This window comes from Alternaria triticimaculans (assembly GCF_023758025.1).
Source record: "Alternaria triticimaculans strain BMP 0046 chromosome Unknown scaffold_13, whole genome shotgun sequence".
Classification (NCBI taxonomy): Eukaryota; Fungi; Ascomycota; class Dothideomycetes; order Pleosporales; family Pleosporaceae; genus Alternaria; species Alternaria triticimaculans.
This window is the reverse complement of record NW_026055970.1, coordinates 423772-450278: the sequence shown is the minus strand read 5'-3', so window position 1 is coordinate 450278 and position 26507 is coordinate 423772. Positions and strand designations below refer to the sequence as shown.

General features: G+C 53.9%; 10 protein-coding genes across 10 annotated transcripts; 6 read left to right on the top strand and 4 right to left on the bottom strand.

The window, feature by feature from the left end:
- Positions 1 to 187: 187 nt before the first annotated feature.
- On the bottom strand, positions 188 to 1911 carry J4E78_008037 (uncharacterized protein; the record flags this gene model as incomplete). The annotated part of the gene is made up of 2 exons (XM_049368640.1): positions 188 to 208; positions 451 to 1911. 2 exons carry the CDS (start codon positions 1909 to 1911, stop codon positions 188 to 190), a joined length of 1482 nt encoding a protein of 493 aa, XP_049219605.1.
- A 3116-nt stretch (positions 1912 to 5027) lies between these two features.
- Positions 5028 to 6535, bottom strand: J4E78_008036 (uncharacterized protein; the record flags this gene model as incomplete). Its single annotated transcript, XM_049368639.1, has 2 exons — positions 5028 to 5703; positions 5772 to 6535. 2 exons carry the CDS (start codon positions 6533 to 6535, stop codon positions 5028 to 5030), a joined length of 1440 nt encoding a protein of 479 aa, XP_049219604.1.
- Positions 6536 to 7730: 1195 nt separating this feature from the next.
- Positions 7731 to 8354, top strand: J4E78_008035 (uncharacterized protein; the record flags this gene model as incomplete). Its single annotated transcript, XM_049368638.1, has 1 exon — positions 7731 to 8354. One exon carries the CDS (start codon positions 7731 to 7733, stop codon positions 8352 to 8354), a length of 624 nt encoding a protein of 207 aa, XP_049219603.1.
- Positions 8355 to 8660: 306 nt separating this feature from the next.
- On the top strand, positions 8661 to 9605 carry J4E78_008034 (uncharacterized protein; the record flags this gene model as incomplete). The annotated part of the gene is made up of 2 exons (XM_049368637.1): positions 8661 to 9222; positions 9280 to 9605. 2 exons carry the CDS (start codon positions 8661 to 8663, stop codon positions 9603 to 9605), a joined length of 888 nt encoding a protein of 295 aa, XP_049219602.1.
- A 113-nt stretch (positions 9606 to 9718) lies between these two features.
- J4E78_008033 (uncharacterized protein) lies at positions 9719 to 10567 on the bottom strand (the record flags this gene model as incomplete). The annotated part of the gene is made up of 3 exons (XM_049368636.1): positions 9719 to 10330; positions 10475 to 10536; positions 10561 to 10567. 3 exons carry the CDS (start codon positions 10565 to 10567, stop codon positions 9719 to 9721), a joined length of 681 nt encoding a protein of 226 aa, XP_049219601.1.
- Positions 10568 to 11523: 956 nt separating this feature from the next.
- J4E78_008032 (uncharacterized protein) lies at positions 11524 to 15855 on the bottom strand (the record flags this gene model as incomplete). Its single annotated transcript, XM_049368635.1, has 4 exons — positions 11524 to 11656; positions 11774 to 14429; positions 14826 to 15410; positions 15465 to 15855. The coding sequence occupies 4 exons, from the start codon at positions 15853 to 15855 to the stop codon at positions 11524 to 11526; spliced, it is 3765 nt and encodes a 1254-aa protein (XP_049219600.1).
- Positions 15856 to 16380: 525 nt separating this feature from the next.
- On the top strand, positions 16381 to 18027 carry ECM14 (putative metallocarboxypeptidase ecm14; the record flags this gene model as incomplete). The annotated part of the gene is made up of 1 exon (XM_049368634.1): positions 16381 to 18027. One exon carries the CDS (start codon positions 16381 to 16383, stop codon positions 18025 to 18027), a length of 1647 nt encoding a protein of 548 aa, XP_049219599.1.
- A 476-nt stretch (positions 18028 to 18503) lies between these two features.
- J4E78_008030 (uncharacterized protein) lies at positions 18504 to 20104 on the top strand (the record flags this gene model as incomplete). The annotated part of the gene is made up of 2 exons (XM_049368633.1): positions 18504 to 19958; positions 20009 to 20104. The coding sequence occupies 2 exons, from the start codon at positions 18504 to 18506 to the stop codon at positions 20102 to 20104; spliced, it is 1551 nt and encodes a 516-aa protein (XP_049219598.1).
- Positions 20105 to 20469: 365 nt separating this feature from the next.
- On the top strand, positions 20470 to 23693 carry J4E78_008029 (uncharacterized protein; the record flags this gene model as incomplete). Its single annotated transcript, XM_049368632.1, has 4 exons — positions 20470 to 20549; positions 20689 to 20778; positions 20842 to 23598; positions 23654 to 23693. The coding sequence occupies 4 exons, from the start codon at positions 20470 to 20472 to the stop codon at positions 23691 to 23693; spliced, it is 2967 nt and encodes a 988-aa protein (XP_049219597.1).
- A 584-nt stretch (positions 23694 to 24277) lies between these two features.
- Positions 24278 to 25276, top strand: J4E78_008028 (uncharacterized protein; the record flags this gene model as incomplete). The annotated part of the gene is made up of 4 exons (XM_049368631.1): positions 24278 to 24281; positions 24423 to 24852; positions 24908 to 25143; positions 25194 to 25276. The coding sequence occupies 4 exons, from the start codon at positions 24278 to 24280 to the stop codon at positions 25274 to 25276; spliced, it is 753 nt and encodes a 250-aa protein (XP_049219596.1).
- Positions 25277 to 26507: the final 1231 nt, after the last annotated feature.

Below are 26507 nucleotides of genomic sequence, written 5' to 3'. Positions count from 1 at the left end.
CAAGCTTTCGGGGAAAGCTTGGCCGGTGCCGGCGCCGTCTTCCCTCTTTCGGATCCACCCGGTCAACGCCGCCCAACGCGCAACGCGTCAGACTCAGCAGCCACCAGCAGTGTCGACCTAGAGCTACCCAACGCAACTGTTCATATGGGATATGAATCCAAGCCAAATTTCATATATCGACTCTCTCCTACGATACGCGTTCGCGGTCCTAAACCAACGCCACAGGAAGCCACCCCACTCATCCTGCGCCGATACGATCAAGACACTAACGGTAGGGTATCCGAAACGGATGCGCTTCAGTATTAAAGACAAAATCGTCCAAGCTGACTACATCGTGGTCGCTAAAGATGAGATAGAAATATTTGAGGGTCTCGGCCAACCAAAAGCTCTGCGGAGGTGAAGAGATAAAGTCAGCGTTTGTTTCGGAAGCATCGCATTTCTAGGACTTACCTCCATGCTGTCACTCTTTGGTGGCGGGGTCGACATAATGTCTTGGAGCGCGGCGTTGCCAAATTCAGTCTTTGTATTCGCCTCGATGGCCTGGAACATCTCCCACGCGATCTCTTGATACTTGGTCTCACCCGTGAGCCGGAACATGTAGAAGATCGACTCGATTGCTTCTGGCCGGAGAATATAACGGCCATCGTGGACTGCGCTGAATGGCTTTGCGCCTGGTGTGTAATCGCACTCTGACCACGACGGACACGGGGTCATCGAAAACACTTCAGGCATAATGCCGTTCGGTGCATTTTTATACGTCCACGCGCAACCGTCAGAGATCTTCCGTCCGACGTCGAGATGGGTCTGGTTGTCGAAGAGCCGCCCACCAAGCGCCAGCATACCACCAGCGTAGCACACCAGGTGCTGCCCAGTGTTGTCTCTTTGTCCATCAGGGCCATCATGTTTCGCGGTTGCGATCAAGATGTCTGCTTTGTCTTCCACCATGGGTCGAAACATGGTGTGCGTTATCGCCGTATCCATCGCGTATTCGTACATCTTGCGATACTGACCAGCCGGCTCATTCCCGTTGAGCAACTGATACATCTTCGGTAGATACTCAAATGCCGAGTCGGCCATAGCACCCAGCCCAAAGAAAGCGTCGAAAGTCAGGTTCGGCGTTCTCATGTCTACACTGATCGGCCACATCCCAGGGAGCTTCGTGGATCCTTGCTGTGCATCAAGTACATCCGTAACCCTGGAGATGGCGTCGAAATATCGCATATCGCCTGTAATTTGGGAGAGACGAGTGAACTCCACACTAGCGGAAGCGGCTTCAGCTATGAGTACCGAGAGAGCTGGCAGCTGCTCTTCGCCGTCCGCCGCCTTCCCGGGTTTCCATCTCGACACAGGCATCCGGTTAGGCGTGTCGAAGGTCGCATAAGCCATGTCTGCTACTTCGAGAGCCTTGTTCAGAAGACGGGTGTCGTGGCAGCCAGAAACGTCGTAAGCGCCTATGAAGCCTCCCAGATAGCGTATAATGATCTCGAACATGTTGATCTCACTCTCCCGATCATCGCTTGGTCTGAAGTCGATTTTCAGAGCTGCTTCGACAGCTTCGGCGAATTCGTCTTCCATTCCCATGATCGACAAAGTGTCTAATGAGTCGACCAACGTAGCTCCCCAGCCACCAAATTGGGTATCTCGGGGCTGACCCGACACGGGTGCAAGTTCATCCTTCATCCATGCGCGTTCTTTGTAAGACTTCCAGCATCTTTGAAAGGTCTCCTTGACAGCCGCTCGTCTACCAGCAATCGCTTCGGCACCTGGCGACTTTGGATGCGGAGATCTTTGCAAAGTGCTCCTGGACAAAGGCTTTTGTGAGGATAGCTGCGCATACTCATCAACTGGGTGTCGGATCGAGATTGCTCTCCAGTTGAAGCGATCTCCAGTATCTGGAGTTATTGCTGGCATGGGCGGTCTTGTTGGACACGCATGCGAGCTCGGAGCATGTTCATGGTGGCTTGATGGGAAGATGGAAGCCCTCGATGGGGTGAAAGGAGCCGAAAAAGAGACTATCGTTGCAAACAACAAGACGCCAACGAAAAGGATCAGACTCCATCTCCATTTCCTGGGAAACATAGTGGACTCTCCAGAAGTCTGGTCGTGAATAGCTGAGATGGAAGCAAAGAGGAGTTAAGCAAACACAATCGACGTACGCGCTGCCCTCTATGACATGCTGTCCTATTATAGCAACTGAGCTGTTTCGGATTAATGCGTGTAAGACAATGCCCTCCTATGCCGTAACTTATTTTGGGGGCAGTATCAGCACGTCCCCATCACGAACGTATCAAAGAACAAAGCGCTTTCAATACATTAAGTGCGTCACTCCGTGACTATTCTTCGAATATATTTGATTGACCATGTCGAGAGCCGCAGCAGAACCTTTAGGTATTCTTGAAATCTGGAGAAGCGCAATGGGCTACGCGCTGGACGTAGCCATCGGGTCCCGACCTCTGCAAGATTGCGGCGTAGTAGTTCCCTGGTCTCAACCCATGCGCTTATTGGTCAGTTCTTTTATCATGCCCTCCCAGCCGTATATGTGCATCACCTCGCGTGCTGGCACCATTAATATAATTGGCTAGCCTCGACCTCTTCTTCTTGTTAGTCGGAGCCAACATGTACAGGCGATCACCGTAGCGCTGGGAAGAAGCGCCTTTGCACGGCCTAGAACTATTAGCAATTCGCAAGCTCAAAGTTTCAACAACTAAGGCTCTTCGTTCAGGCCTGTCTTCTCTGTCAGTTTCCTGGCCCTCAGGACATGGTGTCATACCATACACCATAACCTCGCTTTCCCAGTCCGGCCCTACCTAAGTCTATTACGAGTGACAGAGAACTCGAGAAAGCAAGGCCCAAGAACAGCGCATCTCGACAGCTTAGCTGTCAGGTGCACGAGATACAATGAATCGTAGGACATCCAGCGTTTACGGATCGTGCTGGCCATGATCTGTGAATTTCGAAGCAACGCAAGCTGACAGCGCAAGCTCTGGCGCTGTTCCAGTGCTCTAAATCATGCTCGGCGGTGCAGTATTGGGATTCAGCATACGCACCAAACTCTAGTGTCTTCAAATCTGGCAACACTTCATTGCACAAGCGCAGCCTTTGAACGGATTGTACACGCCTCTTAGTTGCGGCTTTCGCCCTTCCCAGCTCATCAAGACTAGGGATCGAAATCATTCCAGATTTTGGAGAGACCGCATGCAGATGATGGGAAATATTGCAAGCAATGCAAACCCAGACGCGACTTACAGCTGGTGCTGTCATCGTTGTATGTGGCCTCGGTGATTCGCATCAAGACTTGCTAATTTCTCTAGGTGAGAGAATATGGTCGTTCGCACGCGCCGGAAACAAGTGCCCGAACTGTGGGCATCGAAAGTGTTGGAGAAGGTGCGCCATCGTGGGTCTCGCGAGGACGGATGAGCTTTGGATGGAGAGGGCTGGGTCGAAGAGGTTGAGCAAACGGACGAGGCCGATCGTCGTGGAGAACTTTTGACAAATTTTGCCTTCTTTGGCATGATGCGAGGGGTGGCACTTGCAGTGGGCATGAAGGTGGCTGGGTGCTGCGCTTGTGCCTTCCACATCGGTGATGACGTCATCAGCGCCGCTAGCTACGGAGGCACTCCCGAGGTCCTCTGCATCTGGCATCCACGACCTGCACATGTACCTAGGAGCATCGGATTCATCGCAAGCCTTCCAGTATGCCACTATTTCTCATATCGGGCATGTTTTTCGGCGTGCTCGTCTCGTTCGGGTACCGCCTGACGCCATTGCTGTTTAGCCCAAGAAGAGTCACTCTGGCATTTTCCCCAGCCTCACTTCGCATGGGGGAGGTCGTGCTAGCGATCCTGTCAATGATAGCAAAATCAACCTTTTACACAATTCCCGGGTCTCCGCGCATCAAGCTTTCAGCATTAGAGCTTGACTCCCCATTCACTCTAGATGCAGACGATGTTGTTCGGTATCAATCAGCAGTTGGAGGAACAAGCAACACAGGAGAAGAGCTCTCAGCACCGCACCTTATGCTGTTTCTTTCAGCCATGACCGAGCCCGCAATGCTACTTCTACTCGCCAGTCCCTGGTGTCCCATCAATCCACTAGGCGCAGTCAACGTGCGCAATAGGTTCGAATTATTACGCCCCGACCTATGCGACCTGTCGAGACTTGTGGATCTACGAACAGCCCGTCTGAAGGCGATTGCAAGTAACCACCCAAGACCAGCAAAACGAGGCATCGAGTGGGATCTGGAGGTCGTGGCCACCACTCCCACTGGTAGGAAGGATGGAACTATGGATATCATCTTTCGCCAGATCTTCACCATGCTAGAACTAAGAAAGTCACAGTCCAAGAAAATCCTAAACAGTTCACATGAGACCAGGTCTAGCATGGCGATACCACAGATGCCTGAGAGCACCACACAGGTATCGATGTCAGTCGACGACCCGCTGAAATGGGCTGCGATTTGCAAGGACTACAACTTCATTCATCTATCGGGAGCGGCGGCGAAGGCCTTTGGTCTACCTGGAAAGATTGCGCATGGAAATCACACAGTCGCTAAAGCTCTACATCTACTGACGGACTCGAAAAGCTTGCAGCCACCGTTCACCACTTCCTCATGGATGGAGGTGCAGTTCAGAAGGCCTATGGTTGTACCCGGTGTCTTCGATGTCAGTTTACGCGAATCTGGCAAACCTAGCAAGACGCTCTCAGTTTCTTTTCAGGGAAAAGACTGCGCGATTGCGGAGTTCGGGAGCCTTCAGCAATGAACACACCGAGATAGTACTCGGCTACCGTCTGGGACCGTTCTTGAAAAGATGTGTCAACTAGGGGTGGCTACAACTTGTGTCACATTCTCCTAGGATATCATTTGGCTCTCCGAGAAGTATACCTTATCTTGGAGACTACTAACTTATCAAGATTGAGATGTATGTAAGCGGCAAAGTGCTTCATGACTTCTATCCACCCCTGGTGGGGAAAATCTTGCACGAGAAAAGCATCTATAAGTCGACATGATGTTGCATTTTTGGTCGACTTCAAATAGCTTCAACAACCCGTTGTTCCACTGTCTCCATCAGTGCAGTCAGAGCACGCCGATCCTCCTCCTGGAGGTCTGTCTCTTGCCTACGCTGAGCTTCTTCTTCAAGTTCAGGCTCGTAGACGTCCCACCCGATTGGCTCGAATCCCGGTGGTTTGCGACAGTCAAGGGAGTAGTAAGCATTCATGGGGTGATCGGGCCGCATGTTGTAGCTGCTATCGAAGGGATAATCCTGCGAATAGCCCGACTTGAAGTACCGAAGACGTTGGAGGCCAACTCGGAAGCGTTCGAATAGATGATGCCAACGAATATCCGGCTCCATCTCCCATTCAGGTCCATAAGAAAGACCGAAGCTGTCAAACTCATCGTCACCCTCATCATCACTCCCTTCGTCATCCTCATCATCAGTCTCGTCGTCACCCGTTTGTGGAAGCAGCTGAGGGAAGTTCGCTTTCATTCCCCTGTCGAGCAAAGCCAGATAACGAACAACACCGCAACCGCAAAGAAGTAGAGTTTCCAGTGTAGCTCCATGCGCGACGATCCAGTCGACCTGCCAGTCATGCGCGATGGTCCAATTGCCAAAACACAACGACTTGAGGTGTGGAAACGGTTCGACCTCTCGGAAGTCCGTGAAAGGCCAGACGCCCCAGAGGCAGTCGCAATCGAGCGTAAGACTAGAGATTTATTTGCAAAATCAGAACATGACTCACAGATAGCTCGAGACTTGTACAGAGAGACTTACCGTGTGAGTTGGTTGGTGGTGGGCTTCAACCAGTACTTCGGGAGAAATCGCCTTAGACCATTGTGCTGCGCATCAGCATAGGTGCTCTGTCCACCTTCCGGTTCCACGTGGTACCTCAGAATTCTCAGTCGCAATTCTGTCAAGCGCTCTCTCACGGCCAGGAAGCTTTTTGATTCCATAACATCCTGAGGCATTGCATCCTGCAAGTTCTGGATCGTAAGACTCTCGAAGCTCTCGCTTTGCGCCAAAGCCTGGAAGCAAAGGTCCTGGATCTTCGCCCGGAAATTTTCATCCTCTCTAATCTGCAGCATAGTATCTCTGTATCTGGTGTGAGTGTAGTCCTCCACGGTGCAAATGCTCGAGAACTTTAGCTCTGTCCGCTTCAAACTCTCCAACTGTGGAAGTTGTGTGATGGCGTCAGCGAAGGTACAGAGGATGTCTGGTCCATCCGCTAGATATCTCCCGTTGTCGTCATCGTCGTCATCCTGCTCCTCATCCTCATCCTCCTCATTCTGCTCCCTGTCGGGGTGCTCGGAAGTATTGATGATGGCATGACGTACATGCTTTTGTAAAGAGGAATGAATGATATTCAAGAATCTTTCAGGGCTGTTTCCGACGTTCGTGAAGGATACTGTGCGGAAGAGACTCTCGGAGGCCAATTCGTGGAATCCTTTGTTTACCAGGCGAAGGGCCTTAAGCGTCGCCAAATCGTCGGAAAGGAAATCGATGCAACCCCGTTGGAGTTCGACAGGTAGTTGGATCATTGCGCTTACCTACCTGGGGTGAGCAGCAAGTGTTTTGGCTATAACCATGGTGGACGCGAGTGGCGCTTTTGTACCTAGGTAATTACCTAGGCGCAGCACAACACGTCATTTCGCCTTGCATGAAGCTGCAGCATTCGATAGGAGGTACATATCACTACAGCCCAATTTAGGTATAACGTGAGTCATCTGTCAGGCGTGCAAGTCTAAGGATCTTGGTTGCCTAATCATACGGTTGGGACCACGCTAGAGCCTTATAGGTATACTTGCAGGCTACATCGCCTTTTCTTCTCGAATTATGAGAGACACCACTATCTCTTCACGACAGTACTACCGCCATCAGCCTCTCTTAATGCATACTTTCCAGACTTTACCGATCACAATCCGTGAGCATATTTATCACGAGCTCTTGACCTACACTCCAGCTGGATACAACGATCCGTATCATTCAGATGCCGAGATGGGAAGTGTGGCTCGAAGAACCCGCCGCTTAGATGTACCTACCCAGGCGTCTGCACCCTCATCGCCATTATGTAAGCTGCTTACATTGAGCCGGCAAATCAACGCAGAGATCTTCCAGTTTTTGAGACTCCAACTGTGCGTGGTTGTCAAAAGTAATCATCCAAAGTTTCTTCGGAGCATCTTCGACAAAACAATACCCGTGCTACCCGGGTGTCCAACCTACAACTCCCGCGGCCGCCGGGTGGATTGCCCGCGCGTACCACTTATCTCACAACTGCAATCCTGCGATGAGATTGTCAAGAAGGACTTTTCAGGTTTTCCTGTGGCAATGGAACTCGAATTTCACACGACCCGCAACCTCTACCCCGGTCCTATGGAGAATACATCGTGTTTGTTGCTGCCAGCCTCGAGCCTGCCGATCTTGATCCGTATTGGCAAAGGTCATCAAAATCGGTGAGTAATTGCAGTTCTTATTATACTATGAAGGCGGATCTTAACCTGTGTCAGGTTCGGACGTACTTCTCTATATGTGTCGCTTTTTGAGACGTTCTCACACACGCTTGAACGAGCCCAAGAGATCCTCATTGAACCTCTGCTGCTTCCCATTTCGAAGGCCCGCCTTAGATTTCACATTGTGAGCACCAATGACATGATCACTTCTCCTTGGACCATGAAGTTAAGAGAGCACTTGATGAGAGAGCGGCCTGCTATTTACTATCTTGACCATCTGGATAATATGAAGCATGCTCGTATGTCCTATGTAAATCTTTTCGACTACATACGCACCGATACATCGAGGGACGGGGTTCTCGAATTATGGCTCCGGACTTGCGAAATCGCTGCAGGGGAAATACAAGCCCTCTGCCATCGCGCAGGTATATTGGAGTCGAAAGAGGAAGACCCAGCTGGTTCATCCGACAGTGTGGCATTGCTCCAGAAAGCGCGCAAGGAGGCTGAAGACGCGATCAGTTTCTTATCTGATCAGCCCATGTGTGCGCAAGAAGCGTCGCTAGCTTCAAAAAAATGGCAGCTTGAAGTTGGCAAGCTCAAATCTCTGTTGAGCTTCAGGGCACATGTCGTTTGCAAAGCACTTGGGGATATAGACGCCGCCATTGGATACCTCAAGGAAGCCATCAAGTATGACCCCAACTGTGCGGAGAACCTAGAGGACCGACCCCCAAAGCCAGTCTTTGGTGTTGGTCACTGGGAAAATCCTTGGCGCGTCTCCAGCCGAATGCCACTCGGTAGAGTATACCTCGTAAAGAACCCAGTAGAGATGCTGGACAAACTGAAAGCCGAGCGTGGAACAAGCAGCGAAGAGGACGCCTCCGGAGTGGTACGATGGGAGATCCGTATGTAAAGACGTTCCAGAATCAGATTATTGCGGGCTGAGTGCAGATCGAAGAAAACGTACCGTTATTCCGAATGGTCATAGTGGAGTTCGCAAGTGACGCTAGCACCCCGCAAACAGCTTCAAGATGCCGAGGTTCATGCCTCCTCTCCACCACAGCTCTGCCGGCATGGCTGAATCGACCTTGACGCGTCTGCGCATCCTTGTGCATATACACATACCTCCTTGAAGCCCACCCACAGTCAATCGACCTCACCTCTACACCCATTTCCACCTCAGCCACCCCACAACCCTCCATCCACACCACCACCCACCATGACGCACGCCGCCTCCAAAGACGACCTGCGCGTCAGCACGCTCTTCGACTACACCTCGCACGTCGTCCTCGTAACAGGCGGCGCCACCGGCCTGGGCGAAATGGCCGCACAAGCCTTCATCCAAAACGGCGCGCGCGTCTTCATCGCATCCCGCAAAGAATCCGAACTCGCCTCCACAACCACCCGCCTCAACGCCCTCGGCCCCGGAAAATGCTCCTACATCGTCGCGGACCTAAAGGACAAAGCCGGCTGCCTCGCTCTGTGCACGGAGCTGAAGAAGCAAACAGACCGCCTGACAGTGCTGGTGAACAACACGGGCGCGAGCTGGGGCGATGATTACTACAATTATCCGGAACATGCGTGGGATAAGCTGTATGCGTTGAATGTGAAGAGTATATTTTATATGACGGTTGAGTGTGAGGGGTTGTTGGCAAAGGGGGCGGATGCGCATAATCCGAGCAGGGTTATTAATATTGCTAGTATGGCGGGTATTACGACTGTGGATGTTACGACGGGCGAGGGTGGGGGGTTGAGTACTCCGGGGACTGGGACTTATAGCTGTACGTTCGCTGTCGTTCTTACCTTTCGCGAATCACTCTTACTAACGACACATCTAGATGGCCCAGCAAAGGCAGCGTGCATCCACCTCACCAAGATGCAAGCCTCGAAACTCGCCCCGAAGAACATCATGGTCAACGTCATTTGCCCTGGCGTCTTTCCCTCGCGCATGACGAACTTTGGGCTGGAGAAATTCGCAGATGCGTTGACGGCGGGACAGCCAACTGGCCGTATTGGCAAGCCGAGTGACTTTGGTGGGCTGGTCTTGTTCTTGAGTAGTAAGGCGAGTGCGCATATCACGGGTAATGCTGTTGAGATGGATGGCGGTGCTACCTTGACAGGCTGGAGAGGGAAGGTGGGTGGTAGTAGCGAGAGCAAGTTGTGAATAAAACGTGACGGGTATCATATGATTAATTGACGGTTTTGCTACATGTTGGCTGGAAGTATTCATATCGAGTATCCTTCCTTCATCCGCTCCACTAACAGCGACTCCATCCCCTACGAGAGCTGAGTAGCCAACTGAGTAACCTGATCCATAATCGCTTGGTCTTCCCTGATGTTGTTCTCGATAACCTTGTCCCTCAAGTGGTCGACCTGCTGAGCTGGGTCGGTAGGCGGCTGTCCCCTCGCAGTCTGAATTCTCGAAATCTGCATCTCGAGGAAGAACTTAGGCGCCTTGATGATTCCAAAGTTGCCTCCCGAGCTGCGTAGACCGGCCTCAGTAGCTAGGTAAACATTGAGCGCGTCTTGGAAAGCCTCGAGGTTGGAGTCGGCAAGTGGTACAGCGGTGAAGAAGGTGCTGGTGGCGAATTCCATTGGTTTTTGACCAGAGGCAGCGAAGTTGATCTTGGAGAAGGTTTGGCCGCCTGAGGTCACGTCGGGGACGTTTTCGATTGTCTTTGCGTTGGCGTCGCAGGTGACCTTGTCTTGGATTTGTTGGACAACAGTGGCCGTCTCGCCCGGGAGGACTTCGTTGCCAACAATGAAGCAGGCATTGCCTTGACGGGGTATGATGTTGGCGGTAGGAGCAGCAATGACAAGGCCGCTGAGAAGCGTGAGGGCGGTGAAGGCGTGGGTGTACATCTTCGTGTTCGTCTTCGAAGAATCCGTCTTGTATGTATACGACAAGAAATATATAACAGCGTTGAATGGGTATAATGATAATCAACGAGCGTTCAATAAAAGTAAGGTAAAATACCCTAACCGGAGGGCAAGCAAAAGAACGAAAAAGAGAACGTAAGTGTAAAGACTGACTAGGGCGAACGACGAAACCGACGAAAGATCGATACTCGAAAACCCACAACGGCGGCCACACCCTTCTCTTATATAAAAACCACAACCTACCATCGTGAGATCATACCCCCCTCAGGCGCGTAAACGGCAATAAGGCACACCTCCCTGTATCACCAGTTCACGACCAAAACACTTCGCGACATTTCTGACAGGGCTGTCACGTCCACCTGGTAGGGGCCACCGCGACGTTTCTGGTTTGAGATGATCGATACCGTCTTCGCTTAGGCCCAAGGCGGCTGCCGAGCTCCGAGAACCTCACTGTTTCTACCAATAGCAGGTGGGTCGCTATTGTGCATCGTGGAGTGGGGCCTGATTTTTGGCGGACATGCGAAACGCGGTTTGGCTGTTGGAGGGCATGCAGGATAGCTTCAGGAGCGTATGCAGGATGGGGTTCAGGAGCGTGAGAAGGAGGTGTTCAATGCCGCTTTGCCCGAGGTGAGGGGATTGAGGCGCAGGGCGGGCTGGCTTTTGCAGACATGTGGGTGCGCGATTGAAGCGCAGTCATGGACCGCGGTCATGCATACCAGTTGAGGTGTGGTGGAGGAGTCGGTATTGGTAACGGGAAACGGTTCTGGAAGGCTGGGTAACTGATTCGTACTAGCGCCATCATCACGGAGCCGGCATAACGGCACTGAACACCATAACAACACACGTATAAGTCGGTAGTTCGATATTTTGATCCACGAAGGGAACATCGTAATCCACATACAAACAGAAGCAACACTGGTATCAACCGTATGCCCTGACACCAAGCCCTACTTTGCTTTCCATCAATCCTAATCTCGAGCAAACGCCAATCCGAGAGTCCGTCTATGCATGTATAAAGCGCCCCCGTCGCGTTTCCAATTCAATGCCCGCATGCGCCATGCTTTGTGCGTACAAAGTTCCGAAGAAGAGTATGTAGAATAGACAAAGGAGAAACAGAAGCCGCTCAAGCGATGCTGGTATGACCATAAATCCACTTTTGAAATCCAGAATGCGAAGGAAATAAGAGAAGAGAGGAGTTTGTGTTAGGCTGGTGAGGCCTCGAGATTATGTATAGGCCGTTCCACGTGTTCGGTAACAGGGTCTTTGCCCTTCATCGTTGGTTGGTCGTCGGACGTTCGTTGCGTCTCTTCGGCAATGTCGCTCATGTCAGACTCGCTGTCAGAGTCAGATTGTTCTATTCTAAAGGACTCGCGGAAGTTTGCTGGCGTTATCGTCTGAGACGATACGTGTCGCTGCTTTGTGGTGCCTGCCGACAACTTCCGGGGGCGAAACGGGTCATTGTCTTCGCTTCCTGGAGAAAGCGCAGCTGCCGTGCCATCCCGCTCATCGGCAGAGATCGCTTCGGCAGCCTCCTGGAGCTGTTTCTTCGCCGCCAAGCGCTCTTCGGCTGTGGTGTTGTGCCAGTCGGAGCCGAATTGGATCACAGATGCCTTCTTGCCATGGACTGTAAAGCTGCCCTTGCCGCGCGCCAGTCCCTCGCTCTCGGTATTGTCACTCGCGAGTGTGATTGTCGACGACGAGTCTCTGCTCTTGTGGCTGCGGCGGTGAGAAGAGCTGCCACGGGACTCTCGAAGAGTGCGCTGTAGACTTCTTCTTTGCTTAGTGTGAGACCTGGGCGATCCTGTCAAAGCAGCAAGGGATTGTTCGTAGTCAGAATCAACGACAGGCTCTGGTCGGGCTCTCTCTCCAGGTGTCGGCTCTGGTGACATGGGCTCCAAATCACCCGCCTCGCCTGGAGGTGGAGTCGCGTACCGAGACCCGTCCTCAGAGTCAGAATCAGAATCGGAGCCTATTGTGCCATCGCCAGTCGTTGATATTGAAGGCCTGTGATCGGAGGGATACATCCTCGGAGAATGTGCCGAGGAGCTCGCAAATGAGCTTCGACGATCAGATGAGCCAGGGCCAAACATAGGCCCAGGTTGAAATTGGGCCGATGGATCCCTGGGGCTCGACTGCCGAGATGTCTCCGGTGGTGTCTTGAATGCTTCATCTCCACCGAATTCAGTCTCCCTAGAGGACTTGGTCCCTGGACGGCCCGGTGAGGTAGGAGACAATGGAGCTTGCTTGTTGCCGCTGTTCATTGAGCTGGTCTTGGAAGTCAACCGCGCTAGTCCGCTAACTTTTGACGCTCTGTGCGACAACTGTTGAGGCGAGACTTGCGGCTGTTGAATAAATTCCGAGGGCTGGTCATCTTGCGCTTGTTTATCTGCGAGGCCTTTTCTCTCGTCCTCCAATTCTTGAGCAAGTATGTCACGATGACATTTCATCCGCCAAATGTCGATACGGGTCCACTTAAGCTTGGCTGATAACCGACCGGCAGCGTGTATGACCAGTTCGCGAGTTTTCGGTTGAATGGGCGCAAGAATTTGGAGATGTCTTGCATCTCGTAAGCGTGCTTCCAGCTCTTTGATAGCATTGGTGAGCTTGTCCTCGGACTCCGTAATGCGCACCTGCATGAGATCTTTCCTAGCGTTCATCATCTGTTGTGCAAACTGATTGTCGATCTTACCACTTGTTATGGTAACTTCGCCAGTGGCTGTTGGTATCGTCTTGGTCGAGTGGGATGACTCCAGGCGCCGCATGCCACGGTTCTTCTGGCCTTCGTACAGCCCACCAATCATGCCTCTTGACCGAACACCCAGTGTTTCAAACGCAGCAGTATAATTCAGCACACCCAGCCACTCGTTCAGGTCCTTCTCGTTGTCGGCCAAGAATGTCTCCTCGCCTGCCTTGGAGAACATGACAAACGCATTCTTATGTTTCTTGTATGTGGCATCGACAAGCGCAACCGCACCGTCCATCGGGATGATGTGGTCTTGCTTGAAGTCGGGTAGGGCAGGTTGGAATATGACCGGGCCTGTGTCGCCGCGTTTGAGATGTTGCTCGTGCTGGCTCATCAAGTTCTTCGTCCAAGTAGAATTCCGGAATAGAGACAACCCCGATCGAGTGAGAACGGCGCCCCATTCCTGCCATGGCGATCGGGCCTTCTTTTTCTTCGTGTCCTTTCTCCACAAAACTCCCACTTTTGTCACTGGCATTTCGACGATGCCGACCGAGGTTCCGAAGGGATTCTCTTGGGCAGCTTCAGACATGAAGGCTTCCGGTCTCGATCGCGAGGAGACAATCTGTATCACGCCGTATTTGGAGAACAATTTGTAGATGTTCTTGGTGTCTAGCGTCGCAGTCGTGCCGGTGTAGTTGTACGGATCGTCCAGTTGCATTACGTCTCGGATCGTGGGTCGGAGCGCGTCCAGCTTGCCTTCAAAGATTAATGTGTACGGATCGATGGGCTCCTTCGCGGCTTTCCGCGCCGGGTCGTTCATTGGTCCTTTCAGGACAGCGACTCTCTTGCTTTTCTTCGAGGTGATGTTCTTTAGGTCAACCTCGTCTTCAATGTGAATGAATGGAGTGTAGACAATGTTGTCGTAAAAGCAGCCGAGGACGTCAGCCGAGACACCATCGCAGGACGAATTCTTGATGTAGTCGGGCCTTTGCATTTTCCGTTTGTTGTTCTTGTTGAAGACGTCTGTGTGAAGAATGATAATGGAGAAAGATATGAAGTAGGCTTTGTCTGTGTTGATGTAGATACCGGGGTTGCATTCGTGATACCGGTCGGCGAAACCCTGAAGGACACGGTCAATTTGTTGTGTCTCTTTGGGTAGTTCAACCTGCATGAGCAACTTGCGAATCGCCATGTCGATTGGGTCGCCAAAGAAGGCAAACTTCCGCATGTAGCTTCTAAGTACGGCAAGCAAGAAGGGGTCGTCGGTCTTGCTTAGGTAGCTGGCAACGACGCTCTTATCGAAGTTATTCGCCTCGATTCGTTCCAGGTACCGTCCAGGTGTCTCGCCTTCTTCACGCTCTGGTAGAATGAGAGTTTCCCGGCTGATGTTCATCGAGTTTTGATGCGATGACAAGCCTGAGCTTCCTAGAAACCCGTGAGCAGGTGAACCATGCCGGGGTGAATGGGGCTCGGAGTTCTGACGAAATCTTGAACTCAAGCCAAACAGATTGCTGAAGCTACTTCTTCCTGCCGTGGAGGTCGAAGTTCTTCCGCTGGGCCCGCCAGGTGGTGTTGGCGAGCCTGCGCCGTCGGATCGCCCGCCCAAAGATCCCATCGTGGATGAGCGCCCCCTAAGACCCATTCGTGCAGGACCATTGTTGTTTGGCGAGGAGCGGGCGGATCGGCTTGACCGGTACGAGTCGTTGCGAAAGAGAGTACCTGAACCGGGTGAGGCCAAATTCAGAGCACCAGCAGCAAGAGCAACTTGCGATGCAGAAGGGACTGGTGGCGTCTGTGTCCCAGGTTCTCCATAGTTGAGACGACGCGCGGTCAGGGGTGGGCTTTCGGTGATTGAATGATCGGTCGAGGCAGAACTCCTCGCGCCCGTAGACGCACGTGGTGTAGCAGGCGCCGTATCGGGGAATTGCGGAGGCTCGATCTTCATAGGGAGTGGGAATAAGGATGCGCGCTGTTTTCGACGCCCAAAGCCAAATCGTGAAGAGCCAACGCGGGCCGGGTGCGAGGGCCGTGAGGTAGTTTCGAAAGAAATGTGTCCGCCGGAGCTTCCATCTGATCGCGACGACTCGGAGGCCCTGGTGGCAGGTGGCGCCAGCGAACTCGCGCTTTCCACCGACTCGCGCGAATCGGCAAGCACGTCCGGCCGGCGATGGCTGCTCGTCGACGCGCGCTCCTTCTCGTCCAAGAGGTCCCCAGTGCTCTTCTTGAAGCCTAGCGGCTTGCGCTTCTTGTCCATCGACTTTCGCAGCGTGGTCGGTTTCTCAAACGTCGTCGGGTCAAAGGAGCGCCTGCGCAGGGCGAATTGCTGCATCCTACTCCGCCTGGGCGCGATCTTGGCCTCGTCCTCGTGGTCTGCCACAGTCGGTGCAGTGGTGATGATGGCGGGCGCTATATGGCTCTACGTCAGTACACACACTTCCGACATTGAATACGCATACGTACGCGCAGGAGTGCCCGGCATGCGAGGAACGGGCGGTGCATCGTCGTCCCTTGCGGCGTGTTCCTTTGCCTTGGCAGAGAGCTGGGGGTCCGAGGCATGGCGGAAGCGCATCAGACTGAAGCGCTTGGTGTTGGGCGTGTGTTCCTGTACGGGCGGAGAAGGCGGGGAGTCGTCATCATCATCATGGCCGGTCGAGGGCCGCGCCGTGTCGGTGGACGTGGGGCGGAAGCCATCCTCAGAGGCGGCAATGCGGCTCGTGTCGAGGTTCTCTTGCGACCTGTCGAAGCGCGTGTCCTTGTCGGCGCGCCGGTGGAAGAAGCCGGCAGGGTCGAGGGTGCTCCGTCGCTTGAGGTCTCGTTCGCTGCGGCCGGGGCGGAGGGAGCGCAGAGGCATGGCTGCTCGCGCCGACTAGCAGCTCATGAAGGCAGATACGGGGTCACGGTGCGGTACATGGCACAGCGGAGAGGGGCAGTGAAGGGCGTGTCGGGGTCTCTTAGGATGGCTCGGATGCGGCACGCCTGTAAGGCTGAGGGAGTGCTGCTAGGATTAGTCGGGGAGGTGAGATCAGATATCGATGGCGTGGACCCGGCACGGCGTCAGACACGTAGTGGGAATAACAGTCTCGGGCTGTATAGGGGGAGGATAGCAGGTCGCAGGCCTTAGGGTAGCAGATCAGCTGTCACCAAGGCACTGACGAGCGCACTGGTCCTCTCTGCTGTGCAGTGGAGGCCTCCTAGCGCTCGCTGGCGTAAACCTTGGCCTGGCCGCGCGCCTCTGGAGCTGCACCAGCCACACCACGCCCACGTTTCTTCCAAGCATCGCCAGGCACACGACACCTTCTCCACCCCTTCCCGGCGCTTGCTGGCCACGACCGCATCGCATACTCGGCCTCCGCCTGTTTGGCTCCCCACCGCCAGAATGCGCCAGCCCGTTTGCGCGCTGCTGAGCCTGCTGCTCCTCGCGCCCTCGCTCGCGGCCGCCGCCCCGCACGATGCAGCGCCGTCCCCGTACGATGCAGGAACATTTGCTACGACCCACAATGCGCCGCCGCGACCATGGCGCAGGCTCTCCGACGCGATAATCCGCCGGATATGGAAGCTGCCAGAGGACCAAAAGAGACTAGATGGTGAAGACGCGCGCACTGTTGTCGATGCGCTGGGTGACAAGCTGGTCGCGCAGTACAGTGAAGATGTCGTATTGCGGTTCAAGATACGCACGGCGGAGGAGGCCTCGGCGCTGGCGGATGCAGCAGACGTCCTCTTCCTCGATGTCTGGGAGTTCAATGAGGACTGGGCAGACGTGCGCGTGTCCAAGGACGTCGTGCCTTCCCTGCTCGGACTGCTGCCTCCGTCGCTCAAGGACGCCCACGAACCACTCCTCCAGGACCTCGGCCTCGCACAGGCAATCTTCAACACCTACCCGTCCACCGAGACGACACCCGTTCCTGACAACGATCGCTTCTCGTCAAATCTCCGGCCGTCCCCGCGCTCGGGCAAGGGCAACATCTTCTTCCAAGACTACCAGCCCCTCTCCGTCATCAACCCCTGGATGAGCCTCATGGCGTCCATGTTCACCACCCACGTCCGCCGCATCAACATTGGCATTAGCTACGAAGGTCGTGACATTCCCGCTCTGCGTGTCGGCGTGCACCCCACGAACAACGAAGAGCCGTCCAAGCCCCGGAAAACCATCCTTGTCACCGGCGGTATCCACGCCCGTGAGTGGATATCCACAAGTACGGTCAACTACCTGGCCTGGAGCTTCATCAACGCATACGGCAAAGACCGTGAGATGACGCGTCTTATGGAGGAATTCGATTTCGTCTTCGTCCCAACCCTGAACCCAGACGGATACGTCTACAGCTGGGAGACCGATCGTCTGTGGCGCAAGAACCGCCAACCCACCAGTCTACGTTTCTGCCGCGGCATCGACCTCGACCGCAGCTACTCGTACAAGTGGGACGGCGATGCTTCCCAGTCGAACCCCTGCAGTGAATCTTTCCCCGGCAACACCCCATTCGAGGGTGCAGAGTCAGCACGCTTTGCCGAATGGGCCAAGAACGAGACTGAAAACAATGTTGACATTATTGGCTTCTTAGATCTGCACTCGTACTCACAACAGATTTTGTACCCATACAGCTACTCATGCGACGAGGAGCCTCCATCAATCGAGGACCTTGAGGAGCTTGCTATGGGTCTAGCCAAAGCTATTCGCGTATCCCGCAAAGGCCAAACATACAAGGTCACATCAGCCTGCGAAGGCAACGTAGCCATTGCTGGCCAGAACAAGTCCATTTTCCCGCGCATTGAATCGAGCGGCGGCAGTGCATTGGACTTTTTCTACCACGAATTGAAAGTCAGGTACTCGTACCAGATCAAATTGAGAGACACGGGCAGCTACGGATTTCTGCTGCCCAAGGAGAATATTATACCCACCGGAGAGGAGATGCTGGACGCGTTGTTGTACTTTGGGCGTTTTATGTTGGGAGAGGTTGGCATTGTCAACCAGGAGCAGCCTGCTCAAATCGTCAAGCCCTCACTCGAAACTGAGATCATCGAGTTGTAGTCTATAGTTTCCTTAATACATTCTTCTAGGCCTGACTACGCACATTGCGTAAAGTCATAACCGATTTCATGCATTAGTGCCCGTATGCAGATCCTTGAGAAGCGAACGCATCCATGGATGCCAACTTTGTACAAACTCGCACAAGCGCGAAGGCGTTAAAAACAACCTTGACAGTCGCACAGCAGCCAGGTTCCTGGATGTTGGTTTTTAACGGCCGCCATGCAGGTAGCGTTCTCTTGCACGTGGGAGGCCCGTGCTGCGACCGTTAGTCCAAGCATAGATCCTTACAACGTCATGGCTCGAAGTCTCGTCGACACAAACAGCTTACGCGCCTGTCACCCACCGCATCCACTAACGCCCGTCTATGGCGCCGACTGAACTCCGCGGCATCTGCGACTGTGACATTCTCTCTTTCTAGTGACACTTTCACCTTCGCTGTTGATTCGCACCATCGTTGAATTGGCCGAACAGCCGCCATGGCGTCCAGCTCCACCGAAACGACGCCCTTGGTCTCGTCCATGTCGAGCTCAAGCCGAGCGATACCCCCGAAGCCACAGCGCACCGTCACCTTCAACCCAACCGTCACATCTACCAGTCCTAAACCACCAGCGTCGCGATCGCTATCGCACAGTGCCTCGTCTTCCGGCCATGCTGCCACCACTCAGGGCGGGCAGCCAATGCTGTCGACGCTGAATAGTAAGCTGCGGAGAAGGAACAGCTCTGGCGCCCCAGCCAGGATACCTCCCGCGCCGGTGCCCAAGATAGGACCGCAGCGAACGACGAGAACTGCGCAGAAGCTCAAGCTGCTTCCCGACCCGGCCGCGGATGAAGCCGAAGACGAAGAGAGTGGACGCGATGTCTATGTACAATACACCAGGATAAAGGACCCGACTGCGCGAAGAGATGCTGCCCGCCTCGGCAAGGCAGACAGAGAGCGGTTGCCCAGGGTGACGGCATACTGTACTGCAGCCTCGTACAAGCTCGATGAAATGATGCGATTCTTGAAGGGCAAGCAGAAGATCAGAGGAGCGGCGCCCAAGCGCTTCGACGAATGCATTTACTCGCCCTACAACTACGGATCGACAAAGGGCCCAGAAGACGTCAGTAGCACTGCCGTACTCGACGGCTTCACGGAAGAGAGACCGAGAAGGTTCTCAGACAGCGCCATTGAAGTGGAACACGAGAACGAGAGAAGGAGGCAGGATCTCATCGACTTGCACGACGATGGTGACGCGCCGGATATCGCGAACGAACAAGCCATCGGTCCCAGACGGCCGTCGATCACGCACGCCGACTCTGACCCTCAAATGGACGCGCCCGACTTCGACACACGCGTCCATACGCCTGAAGTATTCTTGTTTGAGTACGGCACTGTCGTAATCTGGGGCATGACACTGCAGGAGGAGAAGAAGTTCTTGAAGGAAATCGCCAAGTTTGAAGTGGACAAGCTCGGCAAAGATGAGATTGAGACGGAAGAGTTCAACTTCTACTACACGCGCGAGTACCAGGCCCGGATATACAACGACTTCATCAGTCTGCGCGACAAGAAGAACTACATGATCAAGCTAGCGATTAGTCACGGTCTTTCCCAGAGTGTCAAGACGTCGCTGTTCGAGGACCTGGTCGACAACACTATCGACGAGACGAAAGACATCCCAGCTGAAATCGCCAGCTCCGGCAAGATCAACCTGAACAAGAAGCAGATCAACATGCAGATTGGAGAATTGTTCATTCTCCGCATTAGTATCCATCTGCAAGGATCGGTCCTTGATGCGCCTGAGCTCATGTGGGCTGAGCCGCAGCTAGACCCGGTGTATCAAGCTGTGAGAAGCTATCTGGAGATGGACCAGAGAGTTAGTCTCTTGACTGAGCGACTCAACGTCATCGGAGACTTGCTTGCTGTCTTGAAAGATCAGCTGACCGTCACTCACGTAAGTATCCGACTTGTGCTTTTTTGCCGTACATCCGCTGACCGATACAGGGTGAATTGCTCGAGTGGATCGTCATCATTCTCATTTTTGCTGAAGTCTTGGTGGCGGCCATCAACATCTTTGTCGACCTGCACGCTGCGGACTAGACTGCACGTGTATTGTATATATTCCCCGGTGTACGATATGTTGTTCACTGCGCGCGAGGGCTGGGCTTATTCAAAAAGTCAAATGCACGGCGTTGGCTGCGGGTATCTGTTTATTGTTGCAGGATTATTCTTTATGATGGCGGAATGTATGGCTGGACTGGAGGAAGCATAGTGAAAGCAATAGTGTTAGTGGAGTAATACAGTGGATGTCGCATTGCTAGGCTATCTATCACGCAGGCGGCGGAGATGAGCAGCTCCGCCCGCTGAACCCTGTCGCGCCCCATCTTTCCGTATGCGACCCTTTTGAGCATTTCACCGCATGCCGTCGCCCTCCACCCGTCCTGAGCCCCAATGAGCCGTCCCAGATGAGTTGGAATCTGCTAGAGCGCTTTATAGAATCTGAGCACTTCAACCAAGATCCGAGCCTCGCAGTAGCATACCTTGCGTGAGTCCCCGTCCCTCCCCGTCCCCGTCCCATGTGCCCCGAAGCCACCGTTGCCCGCAGCACCGCCGCACGCAGCGCCCTTCACCTCCACCTCCCCGTCCGCATTGGGGCCCGTTGCTGACCATGGCCGTGACCGCAGCCGGTATGCAGACCACGTCGGAATCCACTATGTGCTCTGTTCGAAGCTGCGCCAGTTCGCCTACGAGGAGCTCGAGTTCTTCCTCCCGCAGTACGTCGCCGCCTGCCCACCTCGACGAGACATGGACAGCTAGCTTACACACGCGGGGCACAGGCTCTGCCACCTGCTCATCAGCATCGACAATGAGTCCATGGCCCTGGAGGAATTCATAATCGACCTGTGCGAGGAGTCGGTCAACGGCGCGCTGCTGACCTTCTGGCTGTTCCAGACGTACCTGCACGACCTCGCCAGCGCCCCCAACTCGATTGCCTTCAAGACGTGCCGCCGCATCTACAACCGCGTCCAGCGCATCGTCTTCGGGTCCGCCGAGCCCCAGCGCCGCGAGAAGATCAAGGAGAACGTCTTGCCCGTCACGGTCCTCTCGAGCCTGGTCCTGGCGAGCATCGCCGCGCCCTTCCTCCCCGTCCACGCCGGACCACTGGCCATTGCGCAGGCGCGGAAGCCACGGCCCGTCGAGGACATTATCTCGGACAATGTGCAGACGGCCAAGGTCGGGAGGAGCAAGACCGTCACGGGCAGTTCCTCACGCTCCAAGGAGAAGCGGATAGCGCAGCAGCACTCCGACCCCGAGGATGGGCGATCCGTCAAGGCTTCGTCTTCGCGGCCGCGTGAACCCAAGGACCTGCGGAAGGCAGCTGTACGGGCGCCAGCTGCTACACGGACCCCCTCGATGCAGCATCGCCCTTCGTTGCTGTCGATAGCCTCGGAGGCCCGGCTCAGCTCGTCGTCATTACCCGACTTCCGAGACCAAACGTCTTCTCCGCTGCCCACACCTCCCGCAACTGCTGGCCTCGGACCAGGCCCACTTCAGCATGGTTCTCGCAAGCACCCCGGGCTGCCACCCAGGCCCCTTTCGCCCACCGCCTTGTCCCGCGCCCAGAAGGTACGACTGCTGCGATCTAATTACTTCCGGAACGAGACCCAGTTTCTCAGCGCGCTCGAGGACATCTCAAACCGACTGGTCGTTGTGCCGAAGCCCGCGCGGCTGAGTGCTCTCAGAGCTGAACTAGCGTTGATCGCCCAGGACCTGCCGGCTGAAGTTGATATACCCTTATTATCGCCCCCGACCCTCAAGGATGGGATCCCGTCGCAGAGTCAACATCACCGCATAGTGCGCATCAACCCCGCGGAAGCGACTAGTCTCAACAGTGCAGAGCGAGTACCGTATCTGCTCATGGTTGAGGTCTTGGAGGAGGACTTTGACTTTGATCCGGACACTGAACAGAACCAACAGCTGCTTGAGAAGCTGATGCTAGAGAAGGGTACCTCGCGGAGACGACTATTTGACATCACTCATGCTGAGTATTCTATCTTCGACCGCACGCCGCCTAATGGATCAGACAGCGTGTTTGAGCCCGCTACTGGAGACCTGGGCAGTACCTCGCTCATCAAGGATATGGATGATACCGACCTTGCTTCCGGGATGGCACGCGTAGCCTTACCTGCTGCGGCTGCCAACGGGAAAGCCACAGCCCCCAGGTCTTCTAGTGGGGCAAACACGCTGTCCTCGATGGCCACCTTGTCCACACCACGAACTTCCGACTCGCAGATCAGCAGGTCGAACAGTCCCGGTCCAATTAGGCGAATGACGATTCCTGCGAATTTGAACCAGCGGAATCAATCAGCTGATCAACCGGACTTCTCCGCTCTTGCGACTCACATGCGCACCGCTGCCCAGATGCTTGCACAGCTCGAGGCGAGTGGCGCGAAACGGCCAAAGGGCGAAGTAGCTGCAATCAAGGCCAAGATTATCGCAAGCATGCAAAGCTTGGAAGAGCAAAACTTCTTGAACGAGGACCAGGGCCCTACTTTTGACACGATCATGGCAGAGTCGGATCCAACTGCAATCAGTGCCGAGCCAGAGGAGCTTGAGGATGGTTTGGCCGTCGCGACCAACACCGGTGCGGGTGCAGCTCGCATGGAGAACGATCTCAAAACCGGTGGTATGAAGCGGAAGGGCGATCGCGATGATCCCAGCGCCGCGACATTCGGCGAAGAATGGAGCGCCAAGCGAGAACGAATACGGCGATCCTCTCCATATGGCAATATGAAGAACTGGGACCTGATCAGTGTCATTGTCAAGACTGGAGCCGACTTACGTCAAGAAGCATTCGCATGCCAGCTCATCGAAGTGTGCACCAAGATCTGGGAAGAAGCAAACGTGCCAGTCTGGACAAAACGGATGCGCATCCTCGTTACCGGCGAATCCTGCGGACTCATCGAGACCATTACCAACGGCGTATCCCTTCACTCCCTGAAACGAAGCTTGACACTTGCTAGCATAGCAGCAGGCACGAACCCCCGGAAACGCATCGCAACGCTAAAAGACCACTGGCTCAAGACGTTCGGCGAGCCAGACTCGGAAGCCTACATTGCGGGTGTAGGATGCTTCGCGCGCTCCCTAGCCGCCTACAGCATGATATGCTACGTCCTGCAGCTAAAAGATCGCCACAACGGCAACCTCCTCATCGACAACATGGGCCACATAATCCACATCGACTTTGGCTTCATGCTCTCCAACAGCCCCGGGTCCATGGGTTTCGAAGCCGCACCTTTCAAATTAACGCAAGACTACGTCGATGTCCTAGGCGGCGTAACATCTCCCGCGTTCGACGAGTTCAAAACGCTGTGCAAGAAGGCATTCCAAGCGCTCAGGAAAGACGCAGAGCGCCTGATCATGCTGGTCGATTTGATGAGCAAACAGAGCAGCATGCCATGCTTTGCTGCTGGCGCGGCGAGCGTGACGAATAGTCTGAGAGCGCGTCTCATGTTGCATTTGAGTAGGGAGGAGGCGGAGGGGTTCGTCGAGGAACTCGTTGCGAAGAGTGTGGGGAGTTATTATACCCGACTGTAAGTCTGACTTTTACTCTATACCGAGAGACGACATTTACTGACGACACGATAGTTACGATACTTTCCAGTACCGCACACAAGGCATATATTGAGTTTGTTGGTCGCTGCTTTGCATTTGCTTGGCTTGCTATAGGGCAATGGGGTACACTTTGGGGGGTATTGCATTCCGTGGAGTATCTTACTGCGAGGAAACAAAGTGAGGGATCCATGTTGCACGATTGGAATAGATGGGGCTGTTAGACGTGTGGAGAAGCAAGTTACTACACAATCCACCCGTTCCCTGATTTCGGCATAGTGAATGTCGTTCTTTGATGTTTGATCCTGTCTTCGGAACATACCGAGCTCTTGCACATACAATTTGCTGCTATACGGTCTAGGTACCCCGCATGTGTGCCGAGTTCAACACCCGGTCACACTAGCATATATGAAGCTTCATAAGGTTAAATACACCACACAAAGTGAACCGGCCCTACTACCTCGACCGTGACTTAAACATCCATGTCATTAACTCGTTCGTACCTCATCTGGAGGCTGAAGGGCCGGGAGTGAGGCTACTCCGATACAGCTTAGTTTCTGTGCCATGACGCCTCCTTGACCCTCGCGTTCGTCAACTGATCGGACAATTACACGATCTCATATGGAGCGGCTGAAGTGCATCCGAGGCTGAAGTTGATACATGTGTAGAACTAGTATAAAATGAACTACAGAACCGTGTATCACTAATCAGACAAATCCGTGTCCATTCTCCCGTACAAAACTCGTCGAATTCACCATGAGGCTTCTCATCGCTCTTTCCGCCGGTCTACTAACCAGCGTCTCAGCCACCCCCGTCGGCACACCCACCCTCACCTCCCGCTCCGCAACCTCCGCCCAAGAGATCGTCAGCCTCTGCACACAATACGCCTACCACTCAGCCAACGGCTACGAAATCCTCAACAACCTCTGGGGCAAAGACGCCGCCACCTCCGGCTCCCAATGCACCTACTACGAAGGCAGCACCAGCACCGGCGGCATCAAATGGAGCACAGATTGGGTATGGCAAGGCGGGCCGGACAACGTAAAGAGCTATGCCTACGCCGGTAAAATCCTGACCAAAGGGCAAAAGATCTCGCAGATTACTAGCATGCCAACGCAGGTGGAGTGGTCGTATAATCAGACTAGCAATGTGAGGGCGAATGTGGCGTATGATGTTTTTACTGCCGCGGATCCGAATCATGTCAACAGCAGTGGGGATTATGAACTCATGGTCTGGTAAGTTCTTAGCACATGCGACAACGATTCAGAAAGTAAGACTAACGTGGACAAGGCTCGGTCGGCTGGGAGGCGTATGGCCCATCTCGCAAGCTGGAGCCCCAGTGGCGACGGTCACCATCGCTGGATACACATTTGATCTCTACACCGGTTACAACGGATCGATGCGCGTGTACAGTTTTGTGCGGGCTGGGAATAGTGATATTAAGAGCTTCAGCGCTGATATCAAGTTGTTCTTCAACTACTTGGTTCAGACTCAGCAGTATCCTGCAAGCACGCAGAATCTTATTGGTAGGTCGTTCCCACACGGTTAGAGCTGACTGATACTGATACACGAGTAGTCTACCAAATTGGTACGGAGGCTTTCACGGGTGGGCCTGCGAGGTGGTCGGCTTCGAGCTTCAGCCTTGATGTCAAGGTTTAGGATGTTAGATGGGTGAACAGGTCCCGCTCACCTAGCTTTCCAGTGCATGTTGGGGGATGCACCGAGCAATGATCTGGGAGGAATCTAGTTGGTCAGTGAACTGAACAATAATAGCTATGTGCCGGTTTCATGTGAAAGATGAAAATGCTTTGGACTGGTGCTGCTTCGAAGACTGCGGTGCAGGACGTGTTCGAAGCGCAAGCCATTCTGAGAAGGTGGAAGTTCCCCATACTCCTTGAACCATCACCGTCTGAGGCCTTCACATGCCACTAAAACGGACTACAGCCTCGCATATGCCACACAATTGCAACAGTCGTGAGCGTATCCCGGTCTCAGCCGCTAGCCACATTCCTACTCTTCTAGCTAGCATCGTACAGGGCCCATGTTAATTCCATTGCCTTGTACTATGATTGTAAGTGTTATACCCGCTACGTGGGGGCTAGTGATACTGCCTTTGAACGACGGGAATCGCAATATGCGGCTATCATTGGGGCATTGTTATCGTTGTCGTTGTCGTGGTGACTCACTCTGCCGCAAGTTCTTTGGATACGGAGAAAGGCGAGTATCGAGACATGTTCCTTGATCGCAAATTCACAGCTCACAGCATCCTCGTTGCCTGCCGAAGTCGGCTCCGATACGAATTTCCGCATGTCGCATAGTAACGTTGCCAACGAAGAAGCGGATGCTGTACGCGCGGGAGTCACCATTTGATTGGAGAAGTGCGGGTTTCATCCAGTGCTCATTTTTCGAGCAGAGAAAACGAAAGCCAACCGTTGTTCTCGGAAGTCCCCACCGAGGCGCGAACCGTTATCATGTGCTCGATGGTATTGTGGTAGAATGCCCATCTGCCCGTGTTCGTGTCACTGGTGAGCGTTCCGCGGCGCGGGAATGCTAAAAGCCTGGCGACACGACATGTTTCCAACCACAGCAAGGGAAGGTACCACTTGGCATGTTCCTTGACTGAGAATACACAGGTTGAAAGGTGATATTGCTCGTTATTATGAGTAACATCGTGGTAAAAATGCGGTTGGAGAGAGGACAAAAGATGCAAATTTTGGAGCGACTGTACTTAGAGCTTGATTTTGTGCAGAAGGTGATACCGAGGGCTGCGAACTCAATAATATGCCATCATGCAACGCAAATGTGCGGGATAGAAAGATAGGCCCCGCATATGCTGATCGCGTGTTGGCGATGGTGCTGTCGCGGTGTTTGGTACCCCTTCTGTCAAGCG